This window comes from Ambystoma mexicanum, chromosome 10 (assembly GCF_040938575.1).
Source record: "Ambystoma mexicanum isolate Mex_15411 chromosome 10, UKY_AmexF1_1, whole genome shotgun sequence".
Classification (NCBI taxonomy): Eukaryota; Metazoa; Chordata; class Amphibia; order Caudata; family Ambystomatidae; genus Ambystoma; species Ambystoma mexicanum.
In genome coordinates this window covers 625,459,303-625,486,671 of record NC_090932.1, presented here as the reverse complement: position 1 = coordinate 625,486,671, position 27,369 = coordinate 625,459,303, and the positions used below count along the sequence as shown (strand labels likewise).

At 44.6% G+C, this 27,369-nt stretch overlaps 1 protein-coding gene across 12 annotated transcripts in view; it reads right to left on the bottom strand.

Moving 5' to 3' along the window:
* AGFG1 (ArfGAP with FG repeats 1) overlaps positions 1-27,369 on the bottom strand; it is a 1,171,945-nt gene that overhangs the window by 828,819 nt on the left and 315,757 nt on the right. For 8 of the 12 annotated variants that reach the window (XM_069618220.1, XM_069618215.1, XM_069618211.1 and 5 more), the window contains exon 6: positions 23,341-23,460. The exons of the other annotated variants lie outside the window; for them this stretch is intronic. In XM_069618220.1, the coding sequence (XP_069474321.1) occupies positions 23,341-23,460 (120 nt within the window). The remainder of the gene's footprint in view (positions 1-23,340; positions 23,461-27,369) is intronic. 12 annotated transcript variants of the gene reach the window in all.

Here is a 27,369-nt window from a genome sequence, read left to right as displayed (position 1 = left end):
CAATAGGGTCAATTGTTCCCAGACAAACGTTTTGTGACCTGGGAGAACCTTAAAGACATAGGCGACGCGCCCAAACACAAACTGCACTATACGCGTATAAAAGCATCAATTAGGAGCGTATGGCCAGCTGTTCCGGAAGAACCAGTGATAAACCTGGGATTGGGATACATGTTCACTGAAGGTGCAGGGAAAATCACGGCATCCACAGTGTATAAGACTATTGCTCAAACTCGCCCAACAAAAGAACATAATGCCAGAGTTAAATGGGAACAAGATCTGGGGCATCAAATAAAGGACCACCAATGGCTGCAGATATGCACATTGACCAAACACATATCATGTAATGTCAGGTACAAACTTATACATTATAAGATAGTCCATAGAACACACTACACCCCTTCTAGGCTCAAGTGCATCTACCCCACAACAGTTAATACATGCCCGAGATGTCAATCTGAAGAGGCAGACATTTTCCACATGTTGTGGACATGTATACAATTAAAAGAATACTGGGCAGAGATCTGTACAGCGCTGGATGAAATGGCTGATCAGCCCATCGAGTGGTCACCACAGTTATGTCTCCTGGGGGCTGTGGGAAAAATTAACCAGCATGGCAGAAACTCCTGAACCTGAGCTTACTGATAGCTAAGAGGGAAATACTGTCGAAGTGGAAAAGCAATACACCGCCAACGAAGGCGGATTGGGAAAAGGACAGGATATGGACAAATAATACTGAGGAACTGTATATAGACTCAGTACAACCTACTTCCAGACCCAGAAATATATGGGCCAGATACAAACAATACCTGTCAGACAAAGCTGAAGCCGAAGACCTAGATTGATAGGGAATGTAACTTTTTAGTGATGTAATGTTTGGAATTCTTAACAATGTGTGTATGCCCTAACTGTGTGCGATCATAAATAAAGGTTATAAAAAAAAAAAATACCCTGGATGCCAGTCCTGTGTGCCTGCCGTCTGGAGAAGGTCTTTGTGAGTCCATAAGAGGAGTGCTTGGAACATCTTGAGTCAAAGAAGTCCAGTTGTGTCACCCGGGGTCCAGAGGAGTATTCGTGACCGCTGGAAGCCAGATTGCTGTCCACGTCAAGAAGAGAGGGTACACTGGCATAGTGCTGCTCGACACCCAGAGCTGCGAAAGTTGTACCTACCAATGAATCCTTCAAGGGACATCCCTGAAATGACCACTTTTTCACATTGAAGATTCCAGTTAGCTGTGTGCAGAGGAAGGTCCGCTGGTGGGTTTTCTGCCACCAAAGTCCAAATATACCCCAAGGGTCCAGCCTTGTTGAGGGTGCGTAGTCCAGTCCAGCGGTCAAGTCCAGGTCGCCAGAAGCCATCCAGAGGTCCGTGCTGCGACTGCAGCACCCAAGATCCAAGAGTTGGTAAAGCGTGAAATCCTGAGACGCGACACCTACTTCTGCCACTGCACCCGGCATCACAAAAAGACATCCAAGATCCCCCCAGGGGTCTTATCTTCTTCCATCAGGTCTCTTTCGGAGTCCACAGCAAGTTCCACCTTCCTAGCACTTCGATGACCGGAGTAACACCTGTCAGACAGAGTACACTGCGGAGACCGAACTAGTGCTTTTCCCAAAGTACTTGTTTCCGCTTTTTCTCTTGGCCACAGCCTCCCAGCAACGACCCCTTGCAAAGAGGGTCCATCATTCAGGGGTCTCGTCGAGTGAAGCCAATAAACCCTACCACTTCGCCTGCCTGCCAAGGCACCAAAGGTACTGTGAAAAGCATCTTCCAGCCTCAGGTATCCCAGAATCATCTTGGATCCGGTTTTCCTGTGGGTACACAGGGAGGTAGAACCTGTAAAAAGAGAGCAGAACATTATTGAAAATGTTTGGACTGGGCAGAAAAAGACAAGATTAGGCACTCCCTCACCTTTCTATTACAGGTTGCCCAGGTGGGGGGATCCTCACATGGTATTGCTATTTGAGTCTCATGAAAGTATACTGCCTATGTTCTGACACTAACCTGCCTTTCTTCCTTGATCTTTGATAGTACACCTTACCCAAGAATGTACATGCCTGTTTAAAACCGTCGGCAGTTGGTGTATTTTTAGTGAATTTAATTCTAGTGTGATACCACATAGAGTGTGTATATGTTTGCCATTATTTGAATAGAATTGCCAGAGTACAAAGTGTGATTATTTATATGTGTATATTTTGCTAGACCTTATTTTATATAAAGAAGCTGTTTTATCACCTAACATAGTAGGTGGACATTCCTTTGCGGGGGCTTGGGGATTCACTGTACTTAAAGAACCAGCCTCCATCACCCTCCTGAGAGCTTAAGGCTTGGTTGCTCGTCCAAGCTACCATACTGAGGACCTTGGCTAGGGTGCCCTGTGCCTTTGTCCCAACCATAGAGGGCAGAAGTACAGATACCCCCTTCCAGTCTTTACAAAGACACAAAGAACACATTTTGGGATCACCCTGGCACACCTGCTTTAGGTTATTAGTGTTAAGGATAGAGGTAGGTTCTGAGACACAACAGTGACAGTCTTTTTAGTTTCAAACTTCCTTACAATTTCACTAGTTATCTTTGGAGGTAGGGAAACCCCTCTTAGCTCTAGGGAGAGAGGCATTTTTCCAAACCTTTCTTAATTAATAAAAGCGGAACCCAAAAACATGCCACCATTGCGTCAGAGCCTTACTTCTGTGAACGGGCCGTTTCAGTGTTGGCCCTGATGGCCTGCTGGGTCTCATCCACCACCTTTCCAAATAGGTTGATGCCGTCAACCACCTTTGACTGGCCCTCTGGCAGGAAGTTGGTGGGCTTCAACCACCCTTGGCGGTGTACCACTGCCCCCATTACCCATCTGGCAAAATCCCAAATCTGCTATGTCCAGTCCAGGGTAATGGTGACTGGATGTCGCTTCCCCTTCAGGCAGCAGTGTAAGGGCTTCATTCCGCTAGTCATCAGGGAGAAAATACCAGAGTGACCCCAGTTTAAAGCAGAATTTACGGTCGTAGCTGGAGAGAATTGCAAGCGAGTTAGCTGCCTTGATGGTAGTCGCAGGTGTAGGAATTACCATTTTTCCAAAAGCATCTAGCTGTTTTCAGTCTTTGTCTGGGGGCACCATACAGGGAGAGGAAGGACTGACGGAATGCTTACGAGCCGCTGCATCAACAACCGAGTCTGCGCAAGAGTGTGTGGACAGGTATTTGAGCTCTGAATCTGGAACACTGTCTTTTTTATTATTATTTTTTTTAAACACAAATCAGTCCTTCTTAGGGGGGTACTGAGAATGGTTCTCATCACTAGGAGGACGTCCTCCCAAATATCCTCCAGCACAGGCATGACCACATTGATTTCCTGTAAGATTTTCACTGTTGGTAAAAGAATCCATCCTTTTTCTGTTCTACAGGTAGAAGATCAAAAAGCTTTGCAGCCCATGACATGAGGGTATGAAATGAGTCAATCTCGTCTGGAGGTAAATGTCTTGGCAGGTCTGCCGGCTCACAGTCACCTGGCACTAGATCTTTGAACTAGTCTGTAGAGTACATGCCTGGAGAACCACTGTTCGGATAGTCCTCAGCAACGGTGTCCGTATCTGTGAGGGTGACTGGTGGCAAAAGTGGAGCCCCTTGAAGTCCGGGGAGGGGTTCCCTTGCAGAGGGAGGTTGTGCTGGAGAAGGTAAAGTTGGAGCATGAAGCCCTTGCTCTGAAACAATTGTCTGTAACGTGGATAGTAAATGCGTTGCCATATCTCTTGAGCTAGAAGGTATGCCCATTGGGACAGGTGTCACTGGAAAAGGTTGAGGTGCCATTGAAGGACTTTGACTAAGTTCTTGAGGTATAGGAAAGGCCTTGCTTCGAGGCACAGCTTCTTCCTCCTGATCTTTGGAGGACGCAATCTCCCGAACATCCATGCCCGAATCAGCACCGTGCTGTAGTAGCTACTCATGAGGGGCCATTGATGGACAGGGAACTGCAGGCGGTGCATAAGGAGCCAGTGAAAACAGTGGCTGAGCATGAGTTGGCCTGGCGAGGTAAGAAAGCAGACAGGGATATCCCTGTCAACAGCAACTCCCTTTGGGAACGTGGAGAAAAAGGGCCTCGGAACAGGCGGCGTCGAGGATGCAGACGTGCTTGGTGACGGCATAGGTCTAGATGGCAATGAAGTAGTTAATATATATATACTTCTACTTTTTTAAAACTTTCTTTATTAAAGCACTTGGAATTACATATTTTACAACAAGTTATTTATTTCTTAAATGATTAAAATCCACAGAGCGAACCACTACAGTCCCTGTACAACGGGAGACCTAAAAAACAAGTAAGAAGCATTGGGTAACATCAAGCAACTCCAGGCAGCGGGTTAGATAGTACAATGAGGGAGCAGCCAGTAGCCACAGAACAATCTGAAGAGGCATTGCCCAATGCACGCAGCAAATACAGTCTGAAAAGGTGCCAGATGTCAATCAAACGACTTCCTTCCGGTTACATATCAGTCTATTGTTCTTCGGTGTCATTGGCCCATGTGACTGCATGCAGCCATTGCTTCACCGTTGGTGCTACCAGTTTAAACCAGAATAATATGCAGCATACTACCAGAAGCAGACAAACTAATGTGTTTTCATAGGCGTATTGTTAAGTCCTCAAATATATGGAAAGGGCGTTGTGGAAGTGGAATCCAGCTTACAACACAGTATCTCAGTTAGGACAGCACACAGATTGTTCCAGTATCTACCCGGCGTTGGAAAATTCCACACCATATGCAAATACCCACGATCATCTGCCCAACAGCTGGGGCAGGAGCCGTATTGGCTTGGGAGAAGAATTTCAACCTGGCTGTGGTATCTATGAAGCACTTTAAACTCTATCAGGAGGTACCTGCAATTAGAGGAGACCCCCTCAGGTCTGTTTACATATCGCCCTCCAAGGGGGGAACTCTGCCCATAGTCTTTTCAACACCCTGCGTAGCCCCATGTAGCAAAGCCACTGTGATGATTTGTGGTGTGCAAGCCCGGGTATATCTTCAGCAGAGCTAAAGTTCCCATTGATAACGATATACATTTGTTCCAGTAAGCTGAACCAGTGTGGTATCCACTGCCATTCTGTCTACTCTGGGGATGGACGGAATACAGTTACATAACAGGAAGACGCCATGGAAGGGGTATGGCACACCCAGAAACCTCCACATTTTACAGCAGGTCAAGCAGTCACATTAGAAGGGTTGACGGGTCATGAGTCTGCAAACAGCGGGGGAGGACGACGAGGAGGGGGGGGGGGGGGGTGTACCAGAGATCTAATATCTTGCTCACCCGCAGACTATTGTGCTACCTTAATGTGCTGATTGGGTATGTCATTCTCAAACCAGAAGGCTGTGTATTGTGCTTGCGCTGCAATCCTGTATAACCCCAGTACAACCCCACCCTGTGCATGAGGCATAGAGAATTTGTCCCATTTAAGGAATACCGACTCAGAGTGCCACATATAGGTATTAATACTGGCATCAAGATCCTTGAAGAACCTTGCTCCAGGCCAGTGAGATTTCTTGAAAATAATCAAGAACTTTTGGGAGGAGCACCATCAGTTGTAATTGCGCCAAAGCCTTAAGCTTAACTATGATGTGTGTCATACATGCAGCATTGTTGCGATCAAACATGGAAGTGTGTTGTCTGGTTTACCATAATCACTAAGTATCTCATCTCTCGTAGGGACCAGGAGAAGCCAAGCAAGTCCTGAGGCTCAGTGACCGTGTCCTTAAGGGGGAAGACATTGGACTTGGCACAGTTGACTCAGAGACCAGATATCTTGCCAAAGGCGAGAACATCCTGCAGAATCGGGACCAGGAGCACATGAGGCTCCCTCACGTAAAGTATTGCATCATTTACATAGAAAGATATCATCTCAGGTTCTCCAGATAGACTGATCCCTCTGTGTTTTGGTCTAATCAAGTCAGCTAGTGGCTCTAGAATTACAGCAAACAGTAGCAGTGACCGGTGACAGCCCTGACGCATGCCCATCACTATGGGAAAGGAGGTTTAGAGAATCCCATTTGTTCTGACCCTGGAAGATAGCGAAGCGTATAATAGCCGCACCCAGGATACAAATCCAGGGCCAAAAAGTTACATTTGCACAATACTGCATATATAAATTGCCATGAGACCTTTTGTATGTCTAGTGTAGATGCCACCGCCTGGGATGTCTGTTCCACCTGGGTGAGGAAATTAAAGTGCTGGCGTAAATTAAGTACTGCGGATTGGCCTGGTATGAAGCACATTTGGACCGGATGAATAATGTAATTAATTAATCAACTAAAGGGGCAGTAAGACCAGCAGTATTCAGCAGGTTTGCCGGGCTTTAGCAATACCATGATGATCGTTTCTCTCACAGTGGAAGGGAGTACGTGGTACTAGATGGCTTCATGCCCCACCTCATAAAGATAGGGAATTAGAGAACTCTTAAAAGTGCTTGTAAAACTCAACAATAAGGCCAACAGGGCCATGGGCCTTACCAGTGGGCAGGGCCTCAAGAACGCAGGTGATGTCGTCAAGAGAGATGGAAGGTCTAACTGCTCTCTGGCCTCTACTGATAATTGTGTGAAGGGGAGACTTTCTGGGAATTTGTCTATGTCTGTGTGTTAGCATGCATCTTTTTAAGGGTATACATCTGAATAAAAGGCACTGAACACTTGGTTAACTTCGGCTAGCATGTGCACCAGGTTACCAGAGGCATCCAGAATGAGAGGGATGCAACCACTGGCAGTCGACTGGCTACCCAGTCGCTGTCCCACCCCAAAAGGATGTGCCACAAACGGAGCATCTAGAAACCGTAATTCCCTCGCTGCATTTTCCCTGAATTAGTCTAGCGCATCATTGACCTGCGAAAGCCAGGCAGACAGGAGGGGCGAGTGATGAGCCAACTGCAGTTAGGTCAGTGAAGATTATCCTTACTCTTCGCAATATCCCGCCTTATGGTTTTAAGAATCCCATGCTCAGCAGACATTGCAATTCCTCGGATGTAGGCCTGTAGGATGTAGGGATGTAGGATGTAGGGGGTAGGGGGTAGAAGATAGTGAAGATATTGCGGAGTGCTGCAGGTCAGAGGGCAGAAGAGGGGTGTGTTCTTGCTACGAGAGCCTGGTTGCCTGGATGAAAGTTTCAAGGACATAGTACTGTAAATTATTGGTATAATAAGATTTCAATGTAAATTGTCACTGTAGTTTCTTTCCATGAAACATATTACTTTACCCAAGTGCACCAGATATCCAGAAAACATTTATGGAATTGTAAGGTCTGAGGCCTAGTCTGCACACTTAACTGAACCTGGTGGTACTGCAAAGCACAGTGACTTCCTCCAACTGTGGAGGTAGTTAGAGGACTGATGCAAGATATGCTAAACATTTATGATCTCATTTGAAAATATAGCCACGTACCCATAGATGGCACTTTGCATTGGTAGTACTTTTATTATGCCTTCTTTGTTACTCAATTTGTGAGGCTGCCATGCTCAGTAAAGGGATGCAACCAGCCAGTGGGTTCACTTGTAACTAACCAACTGTATCAATGTCTGCCAGCTGTCATCAATTTCAGTGTCTAAACTTAGCTTGACCAGAATCTGGTGATTTCTTCATCAGTAAGTACCTTACGGTTTTGAAGGTATCTTTATGAGTGCATGCAAAAACCTGCAGATTGTGTGTGGAGACTACTGGTATGGGAGCCAGTAGATTGCACTCAGTTATGTGGGAGATCTACAATCTTTGTGGGTAGTACTAAGAGGCCTAAGCCGTTGAATCCAAAGTTCTGTCTGTGCATTAAGAGGTGTCTGCACTCTGTCAGAGCACCACAGCAACTTTGCACGGACAAGCACTAGGGTTTCTTTCAAATAGGTTTCTGGAGTGTATGTTTTAAAAATTTTCGAGCCCACTAGCACCATCAATTGGAAATAGGAATGATGACAAAATGTATTAAAAAAGAAGCCATTCATTTAATTTACCAGACTGGGGATCAAATGAAAAATAATATACACTTTGGCCATTGATCAGACAGAAGATGCTCCTACATAAACAAAAGAACAAGTTACTTACTCATGGTAAGTTTCTTGGGATTGGATGTTCCTCCCACGTATTCCTCATTTTATGATAATTATCCTTCCAGCTTTAGCTGCTTCGGAATCATTTTTGTTGACAGGGGGCGCTGTGTGCCGTCTCATCGAGTCGATGTCCCACAAGGGCCTCAGTTCGACTGTCGAAGTCATCAGTATAAATGGAGCACACAGTGTGCGTTGGCTTCATTTCGGTTTTCCCCCTCCTGTAGAAGAATTACTAGGCACACCACAGACCGTAGGCTCCAAGAAAACGTAAAGACATGTAAATTCTACAGCGGTGTGGGCTGGGAGGGGCGATGAGAAATATGTGGCAGCAACATCCAATTGAAAGAACATTACCACGGGTAAGTAACTTGTTCTTCAAATGGATTGTATCCTGCCACATATTCATCTTATGATAGACTTCCCAAGCAGTAATAATTTGGTGGTGCGAGTACATATTATATTTTGTCTTCATGGACTGAATGAAGGACCGTTTTTCCAAATGGTCTTTGACAGGAAGATGAATTCAGGCAGTAATGTTTCAGAAACATGTGAACTGACTACCAAGTGGCCGCTGCACAAATGTCTGACTTGAACACATCCCTGAAGAGGAGAAGAGCCCCTTGTGGAATGTGCTGTCAAGCCTTCCCGCGGGTCTTTCCCAATAGCCTGATTTATCTATCTAGATAGGGTCGGTTTAGCCACAGATTAACCCATTTTAGGATCTGTATAGCCAATGAATAATTGGTCATTTTGACGAATTTTGGACATTCTTGATATATAAAAGCTGAGAGCCCTTTTTGGATCCAGCCTTCGTAATCTTTCCTCCTCATTTCCAGGATGAGGAGGTGGGTAGAAAGTTGGAAAAATGATCTTTTGCGATAAGTGGAAGTCGGAGAGTATAATTGGTAGAAAAGTAAGTTTCACCTCAAGGACAACCTTGTCCAGGCATAAATTAGTTTTCATAAATTGATTAGCAGAATTTGCTAATTAAAATGTTCTTGATTAGCAAACAAACTTGTTTGATTAGCAATGTTGTACTAATATTTTAAATGTCACCAGATGTTATTTGTACCCAAGACATAACATTAGGAAGAATACAGCATTTGTTTTACCGCTGAAGTAATACATTAGTGCATTGAGTGTCTGAAAATGTAAGGGTTAGCTAAATAAACGGACAAAAAAAATAGAATTGATAAAAATGATCTGAAATTTGTTTTCTGTGCAAGGCTCTGTGCGGTTGGGTGCAGTCAGTGTTGAGCAGGGCAGTGTCGTTCAACTTGTACGCTTGACACCTTCGTTTGATATGTAAGGAGAAGTTCAGATGTTTTATAAAACCAAAACGTTCACCATATTAAAGGAAATTCATGGCCTGAGACGTAGTATAGTTTTGGGGCAGGATGGAAAATTGTCAACTTCAGGTGGACAAGAGGGCCCTGGCCTGTCATTGATATGGACTGTTTTCAATACAGCATTAAATACCACTTTCAGGGGGAGGGCAGGGCCGGCAACGGTCTTCAAGTCCAAGTCAGGTAAGTGCAGCATTGCCACCCTACACATCCACGAAAACGATATTTATTGCTATTAGTACTCAGAGTAGTAGATCTGTAGTTGTACATCCTGGATGGAATTATTGATCACTACTTTGCGTAAACCTCTAGTTCGCTTTGTGTATTCATTATGTAAGAGGAAATAAAGTAAGCAACTAAGCAGAGTGGATGTGTAGCAGGCAGGGAACTGGGCAAACTAGGTAGTATATTGTAGTTTTGCGGCCATCTCGCTTTCAGGAGAGCTGGTATGTGTGTGTAACACAACATGGTGAAATTATAGGATGACAAGGAATTTTAGGTCAGCTCATGGGTTGAGCACCAGTTGCACAGATTATGCAACCAACTGGTCACAGAACTAAGTTTGCCATCAAAAGCATTTGGCCATGTGATCATGTACATTTTCAAAAGTTTTCACTTGTCAACATGATGCACCTTCTCCAACAAAATGAAATATAGTTGACATTTTGAGATTTAGATACAATTACTTAAACTTTACTGAAAAACATGTAGGCAATGCAGTGTTTCAATACTGTAATTATGCATTATATAGCAACTTACTTATCTAGAAAAGGAATTGCAGGACTCAAAAAAAATATTCATACTGGTCATACTAGTTATCTTAATAAAAGGATAATCCAGATTACTTCTGGTTTGCAATTATTTGAAAAAAAGAGAGAATGTTTCTTGCCTAGCAGTCCCACACAGGACTTTGGTCATTGTAATAGTGCAGCAGAAATCATCCCTGCTATCTGCATTTGCAGTGAACAGGTAACAGGGTGGAAGGAGAACTGAGGGCATTAGAGGGATGCTGGGTGAGCTGTGCTTTCATTGAACAAGAATTTAAATAGCTAGCTGTGCTACACAATTGTCGATGTAAATAGCAAATTTACAGAATTGCATAGCAAATTGTTATGGAACACTGCTTATTCTACGTCTTGCTTGCCTTTATATAAAACAGTATGTGGAGGTTTACAGGAAAGTCCTTGCAACTCGCTTATCCTGTGGGCTGACAGTGTTAGTATTTTTTTTTATTGCGACAGTCAACATTTTTCATAAACAAAAACAGTAGTTTACATAAAAAGAGAAAAAAACAGTCAATAAAACAATCTTACAGCAAATCAGTCACCAAATACATCCCTAAAATCAATTTCATATACTAATAAAATCTTTAAGAATTACATAAAAGAAACAAAGAAAGGACAATAGAAATTTCAGAATATTTCTCAATATAAGCCCCCATAAAATTGATTAATCACTAGGCGTTCCAATCTCATTGAAATATCTATTTCTATGTGAAAGCTCAAACTTCATTTTCATATACAGGAGACCAATAAACATTCAAGTCTCGTTCGAATATTCAATCTCTTAAGAATCTCAAAACTTCCAATGAGAAAAAAAACTCATTCCCTTCCCATAGTCTTATCCTAAATTCCTCAGCTGTCAACAATGGCAATCGTGAACAAATCACCCAAAGAACTTAATTCTCAGACTGCGAGTACCTGAATATACCATCAGCAAATATTTCACATTTTATTTTAGCCTTGAGTCACACCGGTCACATGCACCATCACTCTCCACAACTTTGTTTCTTATCCTAAGGGTCTCTCGGGTTAACACCAGCTTCATTCTGAACCTCAGAAAGTTGGATCTCCAGTAATTATGCAGACATTTTAGAAAATACATAGGTAACTCACCTAAAGGTCTATCAAGAGGTAAAATGTAATGAAAACCTTTCTCATCCACAAACAAAGATCTTGTTACAATTCAATCATTCTCTGCAATCTTTTTCTTCACTTTTATTGGATTAGCAATTAATTCCCTTTCCGTCGAATTGTCTAGTATGAGCTGGTGCATGACATCTCGTTTTAATTTGTTCAAATATCGGTTGGTATTTAATTCCGATGACGCTTAATATCGTCATATAAAGAATATTTCATTGGCACTATGATGAACCTATATAGGGCCATTCTTTTCCATTCGGCTTGAGAGGCTAACGATTGAATGCCCAGCTCATACCTCAAACGCGACATCGGCAAGGATGGTGGTAGGTTTAGAACTTTTTTTCCACAATCCACCCTACAGTCGAGGCCAATTAATTTTAGTTATCCAAGATTCCAGTTCAATCCCATACATTAGGACTTATACTACTTTGCCATGATAACATTTCAACAGAGAAGCCAAAGTGAATTTGCAGTATTTATGTAGGATTGATTTCATCGGAGTTGCCAGCTGTCTGATTTTACTAAGAAGAGTCTCAATTGCTACAATTGTAGGGTTGGCTCTGATTTGATCCTAAGTATTTTGTTTCTTTTACAATAGGCAGTTTGATGTTATGGAGAGACCACCTACATTTTTTCACAGCACCTCCCTTGCTTGATTTTAAGTTAGCCTTGATATCCCTACCCATTGTTATATTCTGCTTTACCTCTTCGCACAAGAGCAATTTTTATTTTCAATAGAACCATTGATAAGACTATAAAGACTGGAGGGGGGGGGGGGGGGTCTGTACTTCCGCTCTCTATATGGTAGAGGGGAGACACAGAGACCCCTACCAAGATTCTCTATTATTGGTACGTGGTCGAGCAATCGGGGCCTAGCTTCTCAGGAGGTGATGCAAGCTAGTTCTTAAGTACAGTGTAGTCCCCAAGCACCCACGAAGGAATGTCCACACACTGTATCGGTTAAAACACAGTCTTTACATAATATTCAAGGTCATACACACAATAACTCACTTTGTACTCTGAAAATCAACAATAGTAAATATGTACAATTCTAACGTGGTACCACTAACGTTATTAGATCTCATTAAAGTTCATACAGTCAGAATGAGACACAGATCAAAATAAAGAGGAAACCAGCAGTAGAGAGAGTAAGGAAAGGAAGCTAGTGGAGCAATTGGCAGAATACTGGCCCCGTCTACCTGGTCACAGTTCTGTGTGGAGACCCCCCCCAACCTGGGCAACCTGTAGAACAAAGATACAAGCCCAGTCCATATATTGTTCACACTAGACTTCCCAATAGTTCTGCAACCCCAAAGTCCCTGGCGTTGTAGTGTTCCTCGTCGGGGAAATAGACAACCCTTCTTGAGTGCCCTCCCTTTAAGGCAGGAGTCACGGGTTGAATGTCTGACGGAGACCAGGTCGAGCTATGACGGTGAAGTGGCCGCGTCATCCCTAGCGGTGCTCGTTGACGGGGAAGCGTAAACGTCCTGCAAGGAAGAGGCATGCGGGCCACCTCGGCGTCGATAGTTCTGGACCGCAAAGAGTTGAACTGTGGCCCAGCAAGGGCGTCGAGTCGTCAGCGTCTGTGGTCTTTGGGTGGCGGGAAACCCACCGGTGGATGCTCCTCGGCGCGGTCGGTCCGGCCTTCTCCAGCAGGAAACAGCGGCAACGATGCGGACGAGAGCGTCCTTGGATCAATTAAGTTCTTAGGCAACGGGAGCACGGTGGCTCTAGTCGGCGACGGCGGTCGTCGACAAGGGCAGACATTCATTCCGCTGGGTCACATTCAAGCATCCAATCACGACTATGTGCATTCATGCAGGCAGGCAGCCAATCAGGCACACGAGGTATTCAGGCCATTCACTTCTCTCCAGACACTCGCAACAAGTTGTGTATTGGGACAAGTACCGAGCCATTCAACACTCCAAGCTGCATTCATACCGGTTTCGGGCAGGGCTGTCTCAACCATTGTGTCAAACACCAGATACTAGACAGCCACAACATAGAATGCATATTCATCACACACTCCATTCACCTAGGTCCCACCCACAGGCGTACCCACAACATACGGTTGTTGAGAAGGCTCCAGCCAGTCCGATTGGCACTTCCCCACACTACCATATATGGAACTTCCACCCAACAGCCAGTCAGGGGGAAGGGACATAGGCATGGCTTCCCGGGACTTCGGGAAGATCAAGCTAACAGGTGTTGGAAGGCAAGAGGCCATGGGGGCCATTGAGTCTCCATCAGGAATCTACAGATTCCAATGACAGGGTCTGGGCATCCCTAAATAGAGGACGTTCAGGGCACCAGTCATTTCAGCACGGTGCTGCCACCAGCCCGTACCCTGCTCTGTGGGTCACACACAGGTGCCCAAAAACACACTAGGGGCACAGGGTTGTACCCCTACCCATGGGTGCCATAAGGGTATCCCACGGGTCTGTTCACCAAACCAAAATAGAGAGCTGCACCGCCAGGAGTCCCACATGAACTCCTGCGCGGAAAACACGTCAGAACACATGATAAAAAGCAGTAAAGGACAAGGCCACAGAGGCCCTGTCCCTCCGATGCATTTCCAGCATCACAAAGAACATTTAGGCCCATCATTGCAGACTCACAGTGATGCACCCCCTTTGTTAATTCCAATAAGGCCCCTGAGTTAGATTGAACCTCTGATTTTAAAAGTCCAAACACGCTGACCAGGGAGTTTAATAAAAAAAAACTCAGTGCCGAGAGTGTAGACTCTGAAGGAGAATTAGATTTTTCCATTGAACTTTGGATCTTCTTTCATTGTTGATGACTTTGTTCTGTTTATTTCGCATCACTACTTGAAGGACTAAAAACCTGAGATTCAGGTATGGAGATTGCATCCTCCTGCACCCCCCATTCTATTGTCTGTACCTCGGAATGGTCCGTTGGAACCACGACTACTACTTCATTCACTATGTCATTATGTTTGGTCTCTTCATCCAGACCCTCGCAAATGGCACTATCACTTAAAGTTCTTTTTGAAATGTTCCCCTTCAAGATCGTTTTTCTGATTGATGAAGTTGAAAGTTTATAGTCCAAATTATTCTGCAATATATTTGACATTAAGACCGTCTGGGGACGAGGACTAGATCTTTCTAGGTGTGCACAGAAATCAATATTCAGATCAACTGGCCCCTCATTATGAGCATGGTGAATTTGAGGATATGTGGAGGTACTAGCGTCTTGATCATCAGAACCGTGCATATTGTCAATCTCAGGAGCCTTTAGGTTGTCCTTCCAAATAGCGCTAGGACCACCTGTACCACTTCTTAAGTTATAACACATTTATGGTAAAATGGGATATTGGTTTATTTTTGGGTATTTTGAAAAACTGTTTTCTTCTGTATCTCTTTCCAAAGACAGATTTCAATAAGTATTATTGGAAAGCACTCGAGTATATAAAACTATTCCAGGCCTGGCTCTCAAGGACTTCTATCCGTGCTGAAACCACTTCTCCACCGGGATCAAAGGGTAAAACCCCACAGTCTCCTGAGAGATCGCTGCCACACCAGAGTCCAGACACAACTAAGAAGCAGCTTGATTTCCATAAAAATTCCAATCCGGATTGTCAAAATTGCCCAAATCTTTCAAAGCCAACCTATCCCCAGGATCAAAGGGCAAAGCCCCGCAGTCTCCTGGATGATTGCATCTTTAGACCAAAGGCAGGGCTAAGTGTCGTATTACCACAGCCCTGTAGGATTTCCTTATTGTTGGACTACAGAAATATCTACACTGCCACAACCCTCAATTGCTTGTTGTAATAACACAATCGGCTGATTTTGCTTTTAACCAAAAATAGTCTTTATTGACCAAAGAAAATAACTCAGGAAGGAGAAAAAACAATATCAGAATAATTCTCCTTAAGGTAGTCCAAATTTAAGCTTTGGCTTAGGGATCTTCTAGGGTAAGGACAGAACCTGTAATTAGTCCTCGTAGGCCCAGCGCAGTTCTGGTGCTCCTTCGCCCTGGTCTCTGTTCTGAAACAGAAGGGAGAGATACAGATCAGTCCTTCCTTGATATCTGCTTTATATAGGGGCTGTACACTCAAATCAATCAGAAGTCTGTATACTATGTAGTTTAGATAAGCCCCTCCAAGCTCTGCCCCCTTCTTCCCAGAGTGAAGGATTCCATAATTGAGGTACTGTGGCCACGGTTAACCTGCTACTGAAGGCGTTCTGCACCGGAGTGTGAGGCAAGTAAATCTCAGTGCTCTCAATGTATCATTTGTTGTGTGGCGAGAAAATACGTTCTGATGAATTACAGTCCTCTCCCCCTTTGTGTGGGCTTCCCGTGTCCTCTCCTAACTGACGCTCCTGGGCTTTTTCGTTTAGTGTCGTCGGATGCTGCTGGGAATCTGCAGTCTCAGCTTCTCCGCCCCTGCGCAGTTCCCTTGTCGGCCACGGCTTGTACTCGACCTGACACATGGCACTCTCCTCATCGCTGCGTTGCCTGCAGGGTGCTCCGGCCCTATATTGCCATCTCCCAACCAGGCATCTTCTATGGCGTCTCCGACCTCCCTCCTAGTTTCTCTGTTGAACCTGCCTTCCTTGGGCAGTGGCTCCATAGGGACACCCTCCACTGAGGAAGGGGATCACAGTTGTATACAGTAAGGGTAAGATTCCACAATGGCCGCCTTACCACCAAAATCCACAGGAAGAACCCTACAGAGTCCCAAAAACACGCGTGTTCTCAGAAAAAGGCACATAAAAAGAAATAATCAATAAAACACTACAAGGACAGTCAGTCTAAGGGGTTTTTCCACTTGTAATTACAGTTTACTTCCAGGTGATGAGACACGTGAAAGTGCCAAGAGTTGGCTTCAAGAAGGTGACAGGCATTTAGCGCAGTCAGTACCCCTTCACCCACTCACCTCCCACTACCAACTGCTACTTAGCAACACTTTATACAGCAATCCATGAGGCAGTCTGCAAGTAGGATGAACGCTTCCAATAACCCAGCACAAAAGTAGCACAGCACCCACGTTCGTCGCAGCTGGCTTCAAGCCTGGAACATCTGCTGCTTTAGTAGCTTTCAGTTTGCATACCATAAACTGGTTGTAGTGGCGGTGATGCAAAACACAATCCTGTGGCCAGCCGAGTTTGCGCTGAGCATATCCTTAATTATTAAGAGCGAGCACTTAAGTACACAGATTGCCAGAAGAACCTACTTTGAAGCGCCCCTCCGCGCCACACCAGAACACTTCTGCCACACTTCCGCTACATGTATCACATGGCTATTTAATCAGTGTGTAATCTCACCTTGTTAAAGGTGCAGTGTTGGTTTTCGTGCGCCAGCCAGAAGGAATGGGAAAAAAAATAATGCGAACATTTTGTGCTTCTCTCTAGGGACAAATTCACAGAATCTCAGCACAGGACTGCAGCGTTTCCTTGAACACACCAGAACAATTCTGCTATTAGCAAAACAGTTTTCAAAGTTAAGTCTTAATTGGCATGAGTGTATTGGCTCAAAAGGAGTTTAGGTTAAAATCCCATATAGGGACTTGGAATAGAATTGGTGGAAATATGTTAGTAAGACCCTTTAGGAATTGAACCATCAGAGGGATTTAAAAATATGAATCCTCTTCTGAAGAGCGCTTGAAAACAGACAGCGTCGCCAGGTAACCTTTAATTGTTCCAATCTGGAGCACAAGATTCGCCATATGTAATAAAAAAAGAATGCACAATAGGTATATCACAAAGAAACCCCTGCACCAACTACTGAACTTGTTCTAACGGTAGCATTACAAGGATTTAGTTGCTGGCCTTCTGCCAAAAGCAATATCTCCATTACATCATACGGGAGGTCCCAATCCCTGTATCTCAACCTCTTACAAACCATGCATGAAGGTTGGGAGTCTTGACCTCTGGATGGAGACCCCGACCCTCCTCTCACGAGAGAGGGTCCTCTCTTTGTGGAAGACTCATTGGAGGGCAGATGGACATGTCCAGAAAGTCCGAGTACCATGTTCTCCTAGCCCAATCCGGGGCAATTAGGATCAAGGATTTCCCGAAATATTTCGACATCCTGATCACGTGAGGAATGACAGGCACTGGAGAAAACACATACAGGAGTGTAAACTCCCAGTCCACTACGAACACATCTACTAGAGCTCCTCTTGGAGGAAATTCCCTGGAGCAAAACAGATTGCACTTTCGGTTGACACTGGTGACAAACAGATCTACTAGAGGGGTTCCCCATAGGGTGATGTCTTGAAGGACTTCCTGCTCTAGTTCCCACTCGTGGAAGACTGTGCTCTGCCTGCTCAGAGCGTCCGCCGCGGTATTCTCCTCTACAGCTAGGTGAACTGTCGATAGAGATTCCTTCTTGAATTTCCTAGAACCAGAGCTGCATTGCTTCTCTGCACAGTGGTAGTGACCCTACGCCGCCTCTCTTGTTGAGATAGTACATGGCCACTGTGTTGTCTGTCATTATAAGTACAGTCTTTCCCCGTACTGAGGGCTGAAAGGCCTTCAGCGCTAGTCTGATTGCCCTGAACTCCAAAAGGTTGATGTGTAGTTTAGACTCCGATGGAGACCAACGACTGCTGATTGTCAGCTCGTTGGCGTGGGCTCCCCACCCCGGGAGTGAGGTGTCCGTCACTACTGTTCACTCCTGCCAAGGCTTCTCCCTTCAAAATGTTGTCCTTGTAAACCCACCACAGAAGGTCCTATGCGACTCTGCTCGGAACTTGAAGGTGGTCTGACATTCTGCCTGAGAAGTGGGACCATTGAGTCCTGAGCGCCCATTGGAGGGATCTCATTCTCAGGCGAGCCTCTGGCAGCAGGAAAATGCAGGATGCAATGAGACCAAGGCCGGAAGACACTGAGCACTCTGGTATTTGGTGACCATCTGCAGAATGTGTTGAGCCCTCACCTCGGGTGGCAAGGCTTTCCCCGAGGAAGCATCTAGTACTGCTAATAAATTGGAGCCTTTAAGGTGGTAACGTGTGGGACTTCTTGTAATTTAGGGAGAATCCCAGTCTGTGGAGGGCGTGCAGGTTACGCTGAGATGTTCCCTGACTAGTTTGGGTGAACATGCCCCGATCAGCCAATCGTTCAGTTAGGGGTAGATGTGAATCCCCCCCCCTCTCCAGAGACTCGCCGGCCACTACCATCATTAACTTGGTGAAAACCCTAGGGCGGAGTTCAGCCCGAATGGCAGAACTCGAAACTGATAGAGAACTGCAAACCTCAGGTACTTTCTGTGCTTGTGATGGATAGGCACATGAAGATAAACATCCTCAAGGTCCAATGACACCATTCAGTCTTGGAGCTGGAGAGCCTGAAGGATCAGAGAAAGGGTAACCATTTTGAACGTGTCCTTCCTGAGGAACTTGTTCAAATTTCTCAAGTCCAATATGGGTCTCAATCCTCTGTCCTTTTTGGGAATTAGAAAATACGGGGAGTACCAACCCTTGTTCCTCTCCGCCACAGATACCGGTTCCCTAGCACCGTTCTCTAGCAGGGTCAAAGTTTCCTGCACAGGGAGTGGATCCGGAACTTTGAAAGAGTTGCACCCCGGTGGATGATCCCGAGGCCTTTTTTGAAAAAGAAGGCAGTAACCTTGGGCTACGGTTTCCAGTGCCTAAGCATCTGAAGTAATACCTCCCACCGGGGTTTTGTGAGTCCAGGCCTCAGGGTGGTTTTGAGGCAGCTGAAGCGACGGCTGGGAGTAAAACTAATGCCGCTTGGGCTGACTTAGCACCTCTCCCTCATCCACCACGAGGGAATCTTCTCTGACCTCTATAACTGGCTTGTCCTCTTCCAATTTAGGAGTAAACTCGAAAGGATTTACCCCTCCAAGATGATGAACCAGGGTACGAGTATTGAGGCAGTCTAATGGCAGCAGTAAGATTTAGCTGCCACTTTCGAGGTCTGCAGCTTTCCAAATTTTCATCAGACTTTCTGCCAAACAGCCTCGAGCTGTCAAAGGGCAAATTGAGGAGTCTAGACTGCACATCTGGTGCAAATCCAGACTTCAACCACGCAAATCTGCGCAACACAGTGCTAGTTGCCATGGATCTGCTGATGCTATCTGCAGTACCCAGACCCGACTGGAGGCAGTCACACATTGCCTCCTTACCATCCTTGATAGCCAGGCCGCCATCCCTTTCTTTTCCTTCTGGGATGTGGTCAGACGCCATAGCTATGCTGTCCGACAGGGTAAACGTGAACTTTGACAGGGCACAGGTTGCGTTAGTTGATTTTAAAGCCATACTACCAGCAGTAAACATTTTTCTCGCCCATGCATCCACTCTCTTATCATCCCTATCGGGAGGGGTGGAGGGATATGCCGATTGTTTGGTAGATGTAGCAGCTTTAACCACCAAACATTCTGGTGTTGGGTGCTTTGTGAAGTACTCTGGGTCGCGGCTGGATGGCCTATATTTTTTAGCAAAATGTGTATTTACGGCAGCCGCATTCTCTGACGTTTCCAATTTGTTGAGACCCTTTTTTGTAAGGCAATGTGAAAAGGCAAAATTGGACCCGACCCAAAATATCCGTTAGGTCATCCTGCTCGAAAGAAGGTGTAGGCCTGTTCCAACTTAAATATTCTACCACCTTGCTCATTAGTTGCCTATATGAGGAGTCAGCGTCGTCAGTAAGATCTGGTTGACCATAGTCCAGTTCTGGAGAGGTATCTATACCACTGGCTGATTGTAGATTATCAAACAAGTCTTTCAACCTAGACTTCAGAAATCAATTCCTCTGGCACATGTGATGTGCCACATTGTAAACCAAATGGTGGTGTATGATCGTCTGATGGCTCATTGTCTTCATAGATTGAAGTAAAAGAATTAAAGAAGTTTTTCTATAGCAAGGGATTGAAAACCTTTTCCCCGAGCTACTATTGGCTTCAACAACTTTGAAGAAATCGTCCACGACTTCGAAGATTTTTTCGGAGTCTACTTCGACACTGGCCTCAATGGCTCTGGATCCGATGGCGCAAGCAAAGCCGTCTGATTTACTGACTTTATATTTTTTTGAAGGAACCATCGAAGGACTGGATTCCTGGCTTGTCGAAGCCCTCAATTTTTTCATTGGATCCAGATTTTTCTAAATATAGTTCTGGTTTATGGCACGGATTTGAAGATTTTAATTGTTTCGTCTTAGACTTCCCTTTGCTGTCTTGATGCAGATCGACAGGGGCATGGGCTTTCTGCTTGTCCTTCGGGGGGGGGGGGGTCAAGCTGCATTCTCGAAGATTTTGAGCATTTCTTTACGAAATGCATCCCATTTAGCTGTGGAGTCTGACTTAGTTGGACATTTGATTACCTTGGCTGAGGAATCACTAGAGGTTGAAGGTGACCAGTGACACTTTCTTGACCTTCTTAAAAGGCGAAGAGTCGGAGAGTGGCGCGATCGAGATCTTTTAGATCTTTTCCGTCAAGAGGAATCTCTCGACTCATCAGATATTCTTTTGTAACTCTTCGAAGGAGGCTTTGAAGGCAACCTCCCCACTGCCAATTTAGCTATATGCTCCCTCAGAGCCTTTGAGTTAGTCGGCGGTACGGTGACTGGTACCAAGACACCACAGAAATATGCGGTGGAGATCGGTTATCGACATCTTCGATCCAGTCTTGGCACTTCTTGAAGCCAGTCTTAGGCGTTGATGGAGCCGACAGAGAATACATGTTAGTTTCTGAAAATAGTGACGAAGTTCAGTGAAGAACCGAAGCGTACTGTAATTCTTATAAAGTGTTAGCTTGCAAAAACGAAATTGAAGCCAAAGGTCACTGCATGCGCTATTTATACTGATGATGACGTGGACAGTCGAACGGAGGCCCTCGTGCGACATCGACTCGACGAGACAGCACACAGTGCCCCATGTCGTACAATTTTCCAAAGCAGCTAAAGCTGGAAGGAGAATTATAAGGTGAGGAATACGTGGGAGAACACAATCCAGTCTATGCTGCATTTTGATGCAAATGCTTTCCGGTTTTAGGTTTCTTGCATTTTAATGCTTCGACCAAGAAAGCCTCCGTTTCTAAACCTACTGTACTGTGCAAAGTAAATAAAAAATTGCCCCACCCCATCCCCAAGTGAATACGTTATGGCAATACTTATTTTATAATTCACCAATTAGTTATGTTCCATTTCAATATGCCAAATACTACTGCTCAAGCACTCGTACTGAAACTGAACTAAGCAAGGCAAGAGTCCTCTTTTGTCTTACAGTGAGTGACTATTCGGCTAGGTTGGAAGTGACCTCATGTAGTGCCACCTTTGGCACTTTAGGTGTTCTCTTAAGGATACACGCTGCTGAAAGCTAGGGAAGGCTTTTGTCCAGAAGCAACCAATTTACTGGTCAGAGAATCTAAAAGTCTCTTTGGCTAGCTGAAACAAAACATTCTCACATTCAGACGTTTCAATCAAACACCACCTTGTTTAGAAGGCTGTTCAGCAGACATTGAGATCAGCTTTCTTCCATACCTCGCTGAGTTTTACTTAATGCTTCTCTATGTCGTTTCACGTTTCTGTATTCCCCCCCCCCCATCAAGTTTCTCCTTTTTCTTTTTTAAGAATTGAGTTTCTCATTGCTAGACATATTTCTAACTTTACCTTATGCAGCTCTGATGAGTGATACTACATGTTCTACGTTCATAAACAATGCTATCACCACAAACATCTATAAGCATTTAACAAACAGCATCTACTCAAAAGCAAAATACAGGGTTAGAATATAGAAAACAAGCCTCTGAACATGCTTTTAACTGCATATATGCTCTTTTAGCAGCTTTTATGCTGCCTGCAGTTAAGAGATTTTGCAAAGAAAGCTTTTGAAGAGGAAGAAGCTTAAGGTGCCTTTAACAACAATAAAGAAAAATGATTTGTACTTGGGATTGATCTGTATGCTGGGCACAACTGCCCTTCGTCTGCTGGCAGTATCCTGGTTACAAACATCAGTGGTGTAAGCACCCCACCCCACAACTCAATCTTTCATGACATCCTTAGCAGCACCTCACTTTTCTAGCCACTGCCCCAAGGTCGCCTGCCCCGACTCACGCTGCCAGCCGGAATGTTACCTGCCCACAGACTCATACCAGACAACCTTGCACCACCTGACAGCATATAGGAATGTGGCAAGTTTTCCAGCCAGTGTTTCTTTGCACCAGTATGAATGCACTGGCATTATCAGACTGTATGAGGATATCGAGTACTCTGGCTTCTCAATCTTGTCTGCATTAGAGTACCACCTGTTAGGTTCTTTTGGACCAACACATACATTATGTATTTTATGGGTTGTGTCAACTTAGTATTAGAGTACTGCATCTTTGTTAATCTTCAGAAACTATCTTCAGTTGAGCAAATCTAAGGTTGATATAACTGAAATGGCATTAAACAATAGGATAACTAAAATGCATTGAAAATAAAGTAGTCAAACATGTTACAAAACAATTTAATTGGGAACATGTTTACATTTCCTGCAAATAATGATTTTAGTTTCATTACATCTAAATGTTATGCTTTATTAGTTTCATCTCCCACACACAATACACTTATACAAAGTAAAGTTGCCAATTTAAGACATAATGTCTCCCTTAGCTGGAAGAGTTATCACTAATGTGATCAACAATGGAAAGATCATGTAAAGCAAATCAAAAATAAACAATAACAGTTATGAAACACAGAAAAATGCAGAAATCCTTCATGAAAGGAACTCATTCTTACCTAGCTCCACAGAAAAAATCTAGTACTGCTAATTCTTTATACACAGACTGAGTTTAGTGGTTTCAGTGTATACAAATGTAATAGTAGGTCCATGTATAACATGAAATGAATCGAGATAAAGAGCAAATACTGCCAAAACATGATCAAACCAGTACTCATTCAAGTAAGGTTTCCCCAGAGCTTCAGGTATAGATTTGTATAGGCAATCAATTGAAAAAAGTAAATTTATAGAAATTAAAGATTAGAATGGAGTATTCTTTTTCAGTCTGTAAATTGACAAAGCACTCAAGCACCTATACCTGTGTTTGGGGGCTGAAAAGTAGACTGATTCGCTGTGGGGAAACCTCCAAAATTACTCGAACCACTAGACTGTCCAAATGCTTCAAAGTTTGCAAAATCTGCATTTGCAGAATTTTGAGCTGTGAATCATAAAGGAACAAAAAACGTTAATGGATTTAAAGTACACAAGCATTTGCAAAAAAGACTTTAACGTTAAGGTCATTCTAAACCTATCATTCAAACATTTTGAAAGTTTAAACATAAAAGCGTTCTATAACTTATTTGTTTCAAGTCAAGACATCGACAGAAGATCTTTGCAAATCCACTGATCAAAGATTACGATTGAAGATTGAATTGAAGATTTGTTTTTGTCTGAGAGAATACATGCATGTTTGTATGGTTTAAATGTTTTCTGACATCATATAGTTGTTGCAATAAAATCTACCTACAATTCCAGTCCAACTACCCTTATACAGGTTGGGAAACTCTAGGTCTTGTTCAAGACCAGCATATGGGCTAAAATTGATGGGAAGCAATTTGTTTCTCTCCAAACCATCACAATGGCCTGCAAGAGGGCTATAATTATAGCTATCACTTGTGTAACAGCCCAAATGTGCTCCTGAAAAAATAAAATCCCCTTCCAATCATTTCTATTCCAGAAACTCCTTATGAACATTTAAACAAATTAAGTGCAGAAGCATCAATTTGAGTAAGTCATCCCGGACACCAACCTGATGTAGATAGTGCATCCAAACTCCGGCTCATTTTAACATGTAATGCCAAATAGAGTACCATCTACTATAAAATGGCTGTGCTAAAACATTGTTAACTGTCCTTTGGCACTCTTGTCTTTTGACCTACTTCTTGCCCTAGAGCAGCCGGATTTTCCATGTATGATAAGCTCCAGCTTTCGCTGGCAGAGTGGCGGTCTGTGAGTGGGGCCAGGTGTTGGGGGCTGAGTCTGTCTGCTCCCAGTCCACATCCAGGCCAGATGTGCTTGTTGCTGGGCTGATGCAGTAGCCAGAGGCTATCCATGATTGCCAGTTTGAATGGTGTACACCCTTGCCATTGATGGGCAGAAGGCAAATCCAGCCTGGATGCAGGGAAAAAAGGAAGACTCCGACAGACATTCTCAGATCATCGTTGGAGCGAAGACCTCTACGAAGATAAGTAGCCTGCTGAAGACCTAGATCACCAGTAGCCATTTCTTCGCTTGCCCAGCGAAGCCCTGCCTCTCTGCAGATCTCAAGACCATTTCCATCGGTGCTTCAATGCCTAGACTGGTGGGAACAACCAGTTCTGACCTCTACTAAGAACAGTCCAGCGACCATCCTGTGGGCTAGCCAAATGTCCTTCTGCCCTCACTGCAACAGTGGCCGTCCCAAGGTGAGCCTTGAGGTTCTGCAGATTTTCAGCTTATGGAACAAGCAGCATTTCCCCGCTGTTGCAGCTCTCCACCACAAAGGCGGGCCTTGCAGGACCAGTTACTTTCTTCATGCCACAAGGGTCATCTTCCACCATTTTGTTCAAATTGCCATCACTGCTTGCCACCTGCATCAAGTTTTGGAGTCCCAAAAGGTAGTCCAAAGTCAGTGATTACCGAGTATCCATCTGTCCGGAATCTTGTCCAACGGAACATGTAACCGCGAACTAGCCAAGCCCAAAAAACAGACGCCTGAAGAGACCTCTGCACCTGCACCTCATTGCATTTCTCCAAGAGAAACAAGACCTGAATCCAGAAGGCCCAGCAATTTCAGAAACCTCTACGATGGTTCAGGAGTGAACCCGAGTAAATAGAGCGAGTAGACCTACCCATTTTGCCCCCCAATCTCCATAAACTTCTATGAGTGTAAAGTCCAAGCCCTATCTCTCCTTTGCATAGCCCTGAAAGGTGGAGTTCTGGCCTGGTATCCTCCCCCGGGTCTCCCATAAGGGGATAGGAAGGGGGAGCCAGAATATGTATACTTACTCAAACCCCTCCCCATACCCCATACTAAGATTCACTCTGGGACTACTGTGGTGGTTCAAAAATTGCTGGGCGCCATTTCTTATAGCTTTGTTTCATTCAGGAAAGTACAGAAGGCTCAGGTGCACAGGTCACTTCGCCATCAGGTTTTTAGATCCACCTAGTTTGCGGTTTCATGCTCTGATGATTTGGTTATAGACAGAAGACAGTACCACAACTCCCCCAGAATACAATGCAGGTAGCCCCTCCAAAGAAATGGTGTTTGTGACACTCTTGTGGCAAGAACAAAGAAACTGCTCCAACTAGGCCCCTCTTCGTGGCAGAGAGCTGTGACTGCAGGGAGGTCTTTTATAGGTTTTATAAATCGAGGATCTGCAGAGTCCGAAGGCTCAACTCGGGACGTGCACTGATGTAGATTGAAGCTGGTCAGCCTCCAGGAAGTTTCTGGGATGCTGACAAAGACTTCCAAGGGCAGGATCCTCAAGCAAGGGTCAAGACTGGTTGTTGCAACTAGTCTAGGGGTCACAGTGCCAATGAAGGCCTTCCAGAGATCAGCAAAGACGCAGGGCTTTGCCATGACAGCGGAATAAGTTCTGCTGGCTGGCTTCTGAAGACAGGTTTTCAGCTCAGATAATAAACACTGGGATAATAAAGTGCAAATGAATGGTCAGGATTAGCCTGATCGCTTGCTAAAAGTACCTCGCCAGCCGCAAATGGGTCCTAGGATTTGCTTCCCAGGGAATAGTGCAATGAAAGGTCTTACAGTAAAAGTCATTTAAATCCCATCTTGCATCTTGGCAAGCACGCATTCACAAGGCAAAAATCCAGATGGTCACGTCCCAAAGGCCAGGATGTCAGTTCCCGTAATCTGTTGCCCTACTTGTTCATCCGTCCTGCTCCACTTCACTCAAGTCTTTAGTCTACAGCACACTGTCCACTGTCCCCTGAAAAACTCCCTTACTGCCTCGTTCAATACTTTCTTGTTCTCACAACCATACACCAGCTCCCAAGTCTTATTTCTGTCAACATCTCCTGGCGTCTCCTCCAGTTCTTTGCCCACACGTAACCAGATATTATCTGTGTACTCTTATTTCGACTCTCCACATTATAGCACCTTGTCGGCCCCATTATGCGCCACATTCATTTCCCAGTCTGTAAATTAAAAGTCTTCCCTTTCTTCACCCCTTTGGGCACTGCAGTTCTTACTTTCCAAATTTCTCTTCTTCCACCATCAACCCTATGGACAATGTATCTGCTTTTCAGGGCACAACTTTTCTATTGAGTCTTAATCTCTAGGTCTTTCAGATTCTCCATTTGGGCCACTTTTGCTGCTCCTCACAGTACCACCATTTATTCTACTTTCACTTTCACAGACGTCCAAGGTTAACTCTGCTGCTTCACCCCTATAGACACCACCTTCACTTCTCTGTGCACCATCCTCCATCTTATTTGCACACACGAAAGCCTAGATCTGTTACTTTCACCTCTTTGGGCGCTACCATCAATGTTGATTTTATTCTCCATCTCAAATGTTTCCAGGTCACTCTTCCACAACTCTTGCCACATTCTCCACCCTCTATGTCCACCACACTTCTAGTCCTTGCCTCTCTCCAGCATTCTTGTTATAGTCTATAGGAGTCTCACTTCAAACATGCAGTCACAATATTGCCCAGCCCCTCCAGGATACCTTCTCCAGTCTCATGAGTTTTGCTGAAGCTCTTGATTTTTCCTCCAAACCGCTCCAAATTAACTCCTGTCAGCCCTCTCTGATCTCCAGTCGATACTCCGGTCACACACCCTGGCTGAAGGTCTGGGTTTATCCTAGTAGTCGCTTGACTTTAGGTTGGAACAAACCCTTTAGGTTAGATAGTTACACAGCCCTCACCAGAAGGTTGTGCAAACATTTTCCTAATAGTGTGTCTCATGAAATAGTCAGGTACTGGGGTGGGGGTTCTCCATCAACGGGCTTTGTGCCACAGCAACTGTGCATTTTTAAATTATCTTCAATGTCTTCTTGATTGCTAAGTTGAATAGGAGTGAGGGAGTGTGTCATCACTGAATGCTACATGTATTCTTTGTTTTC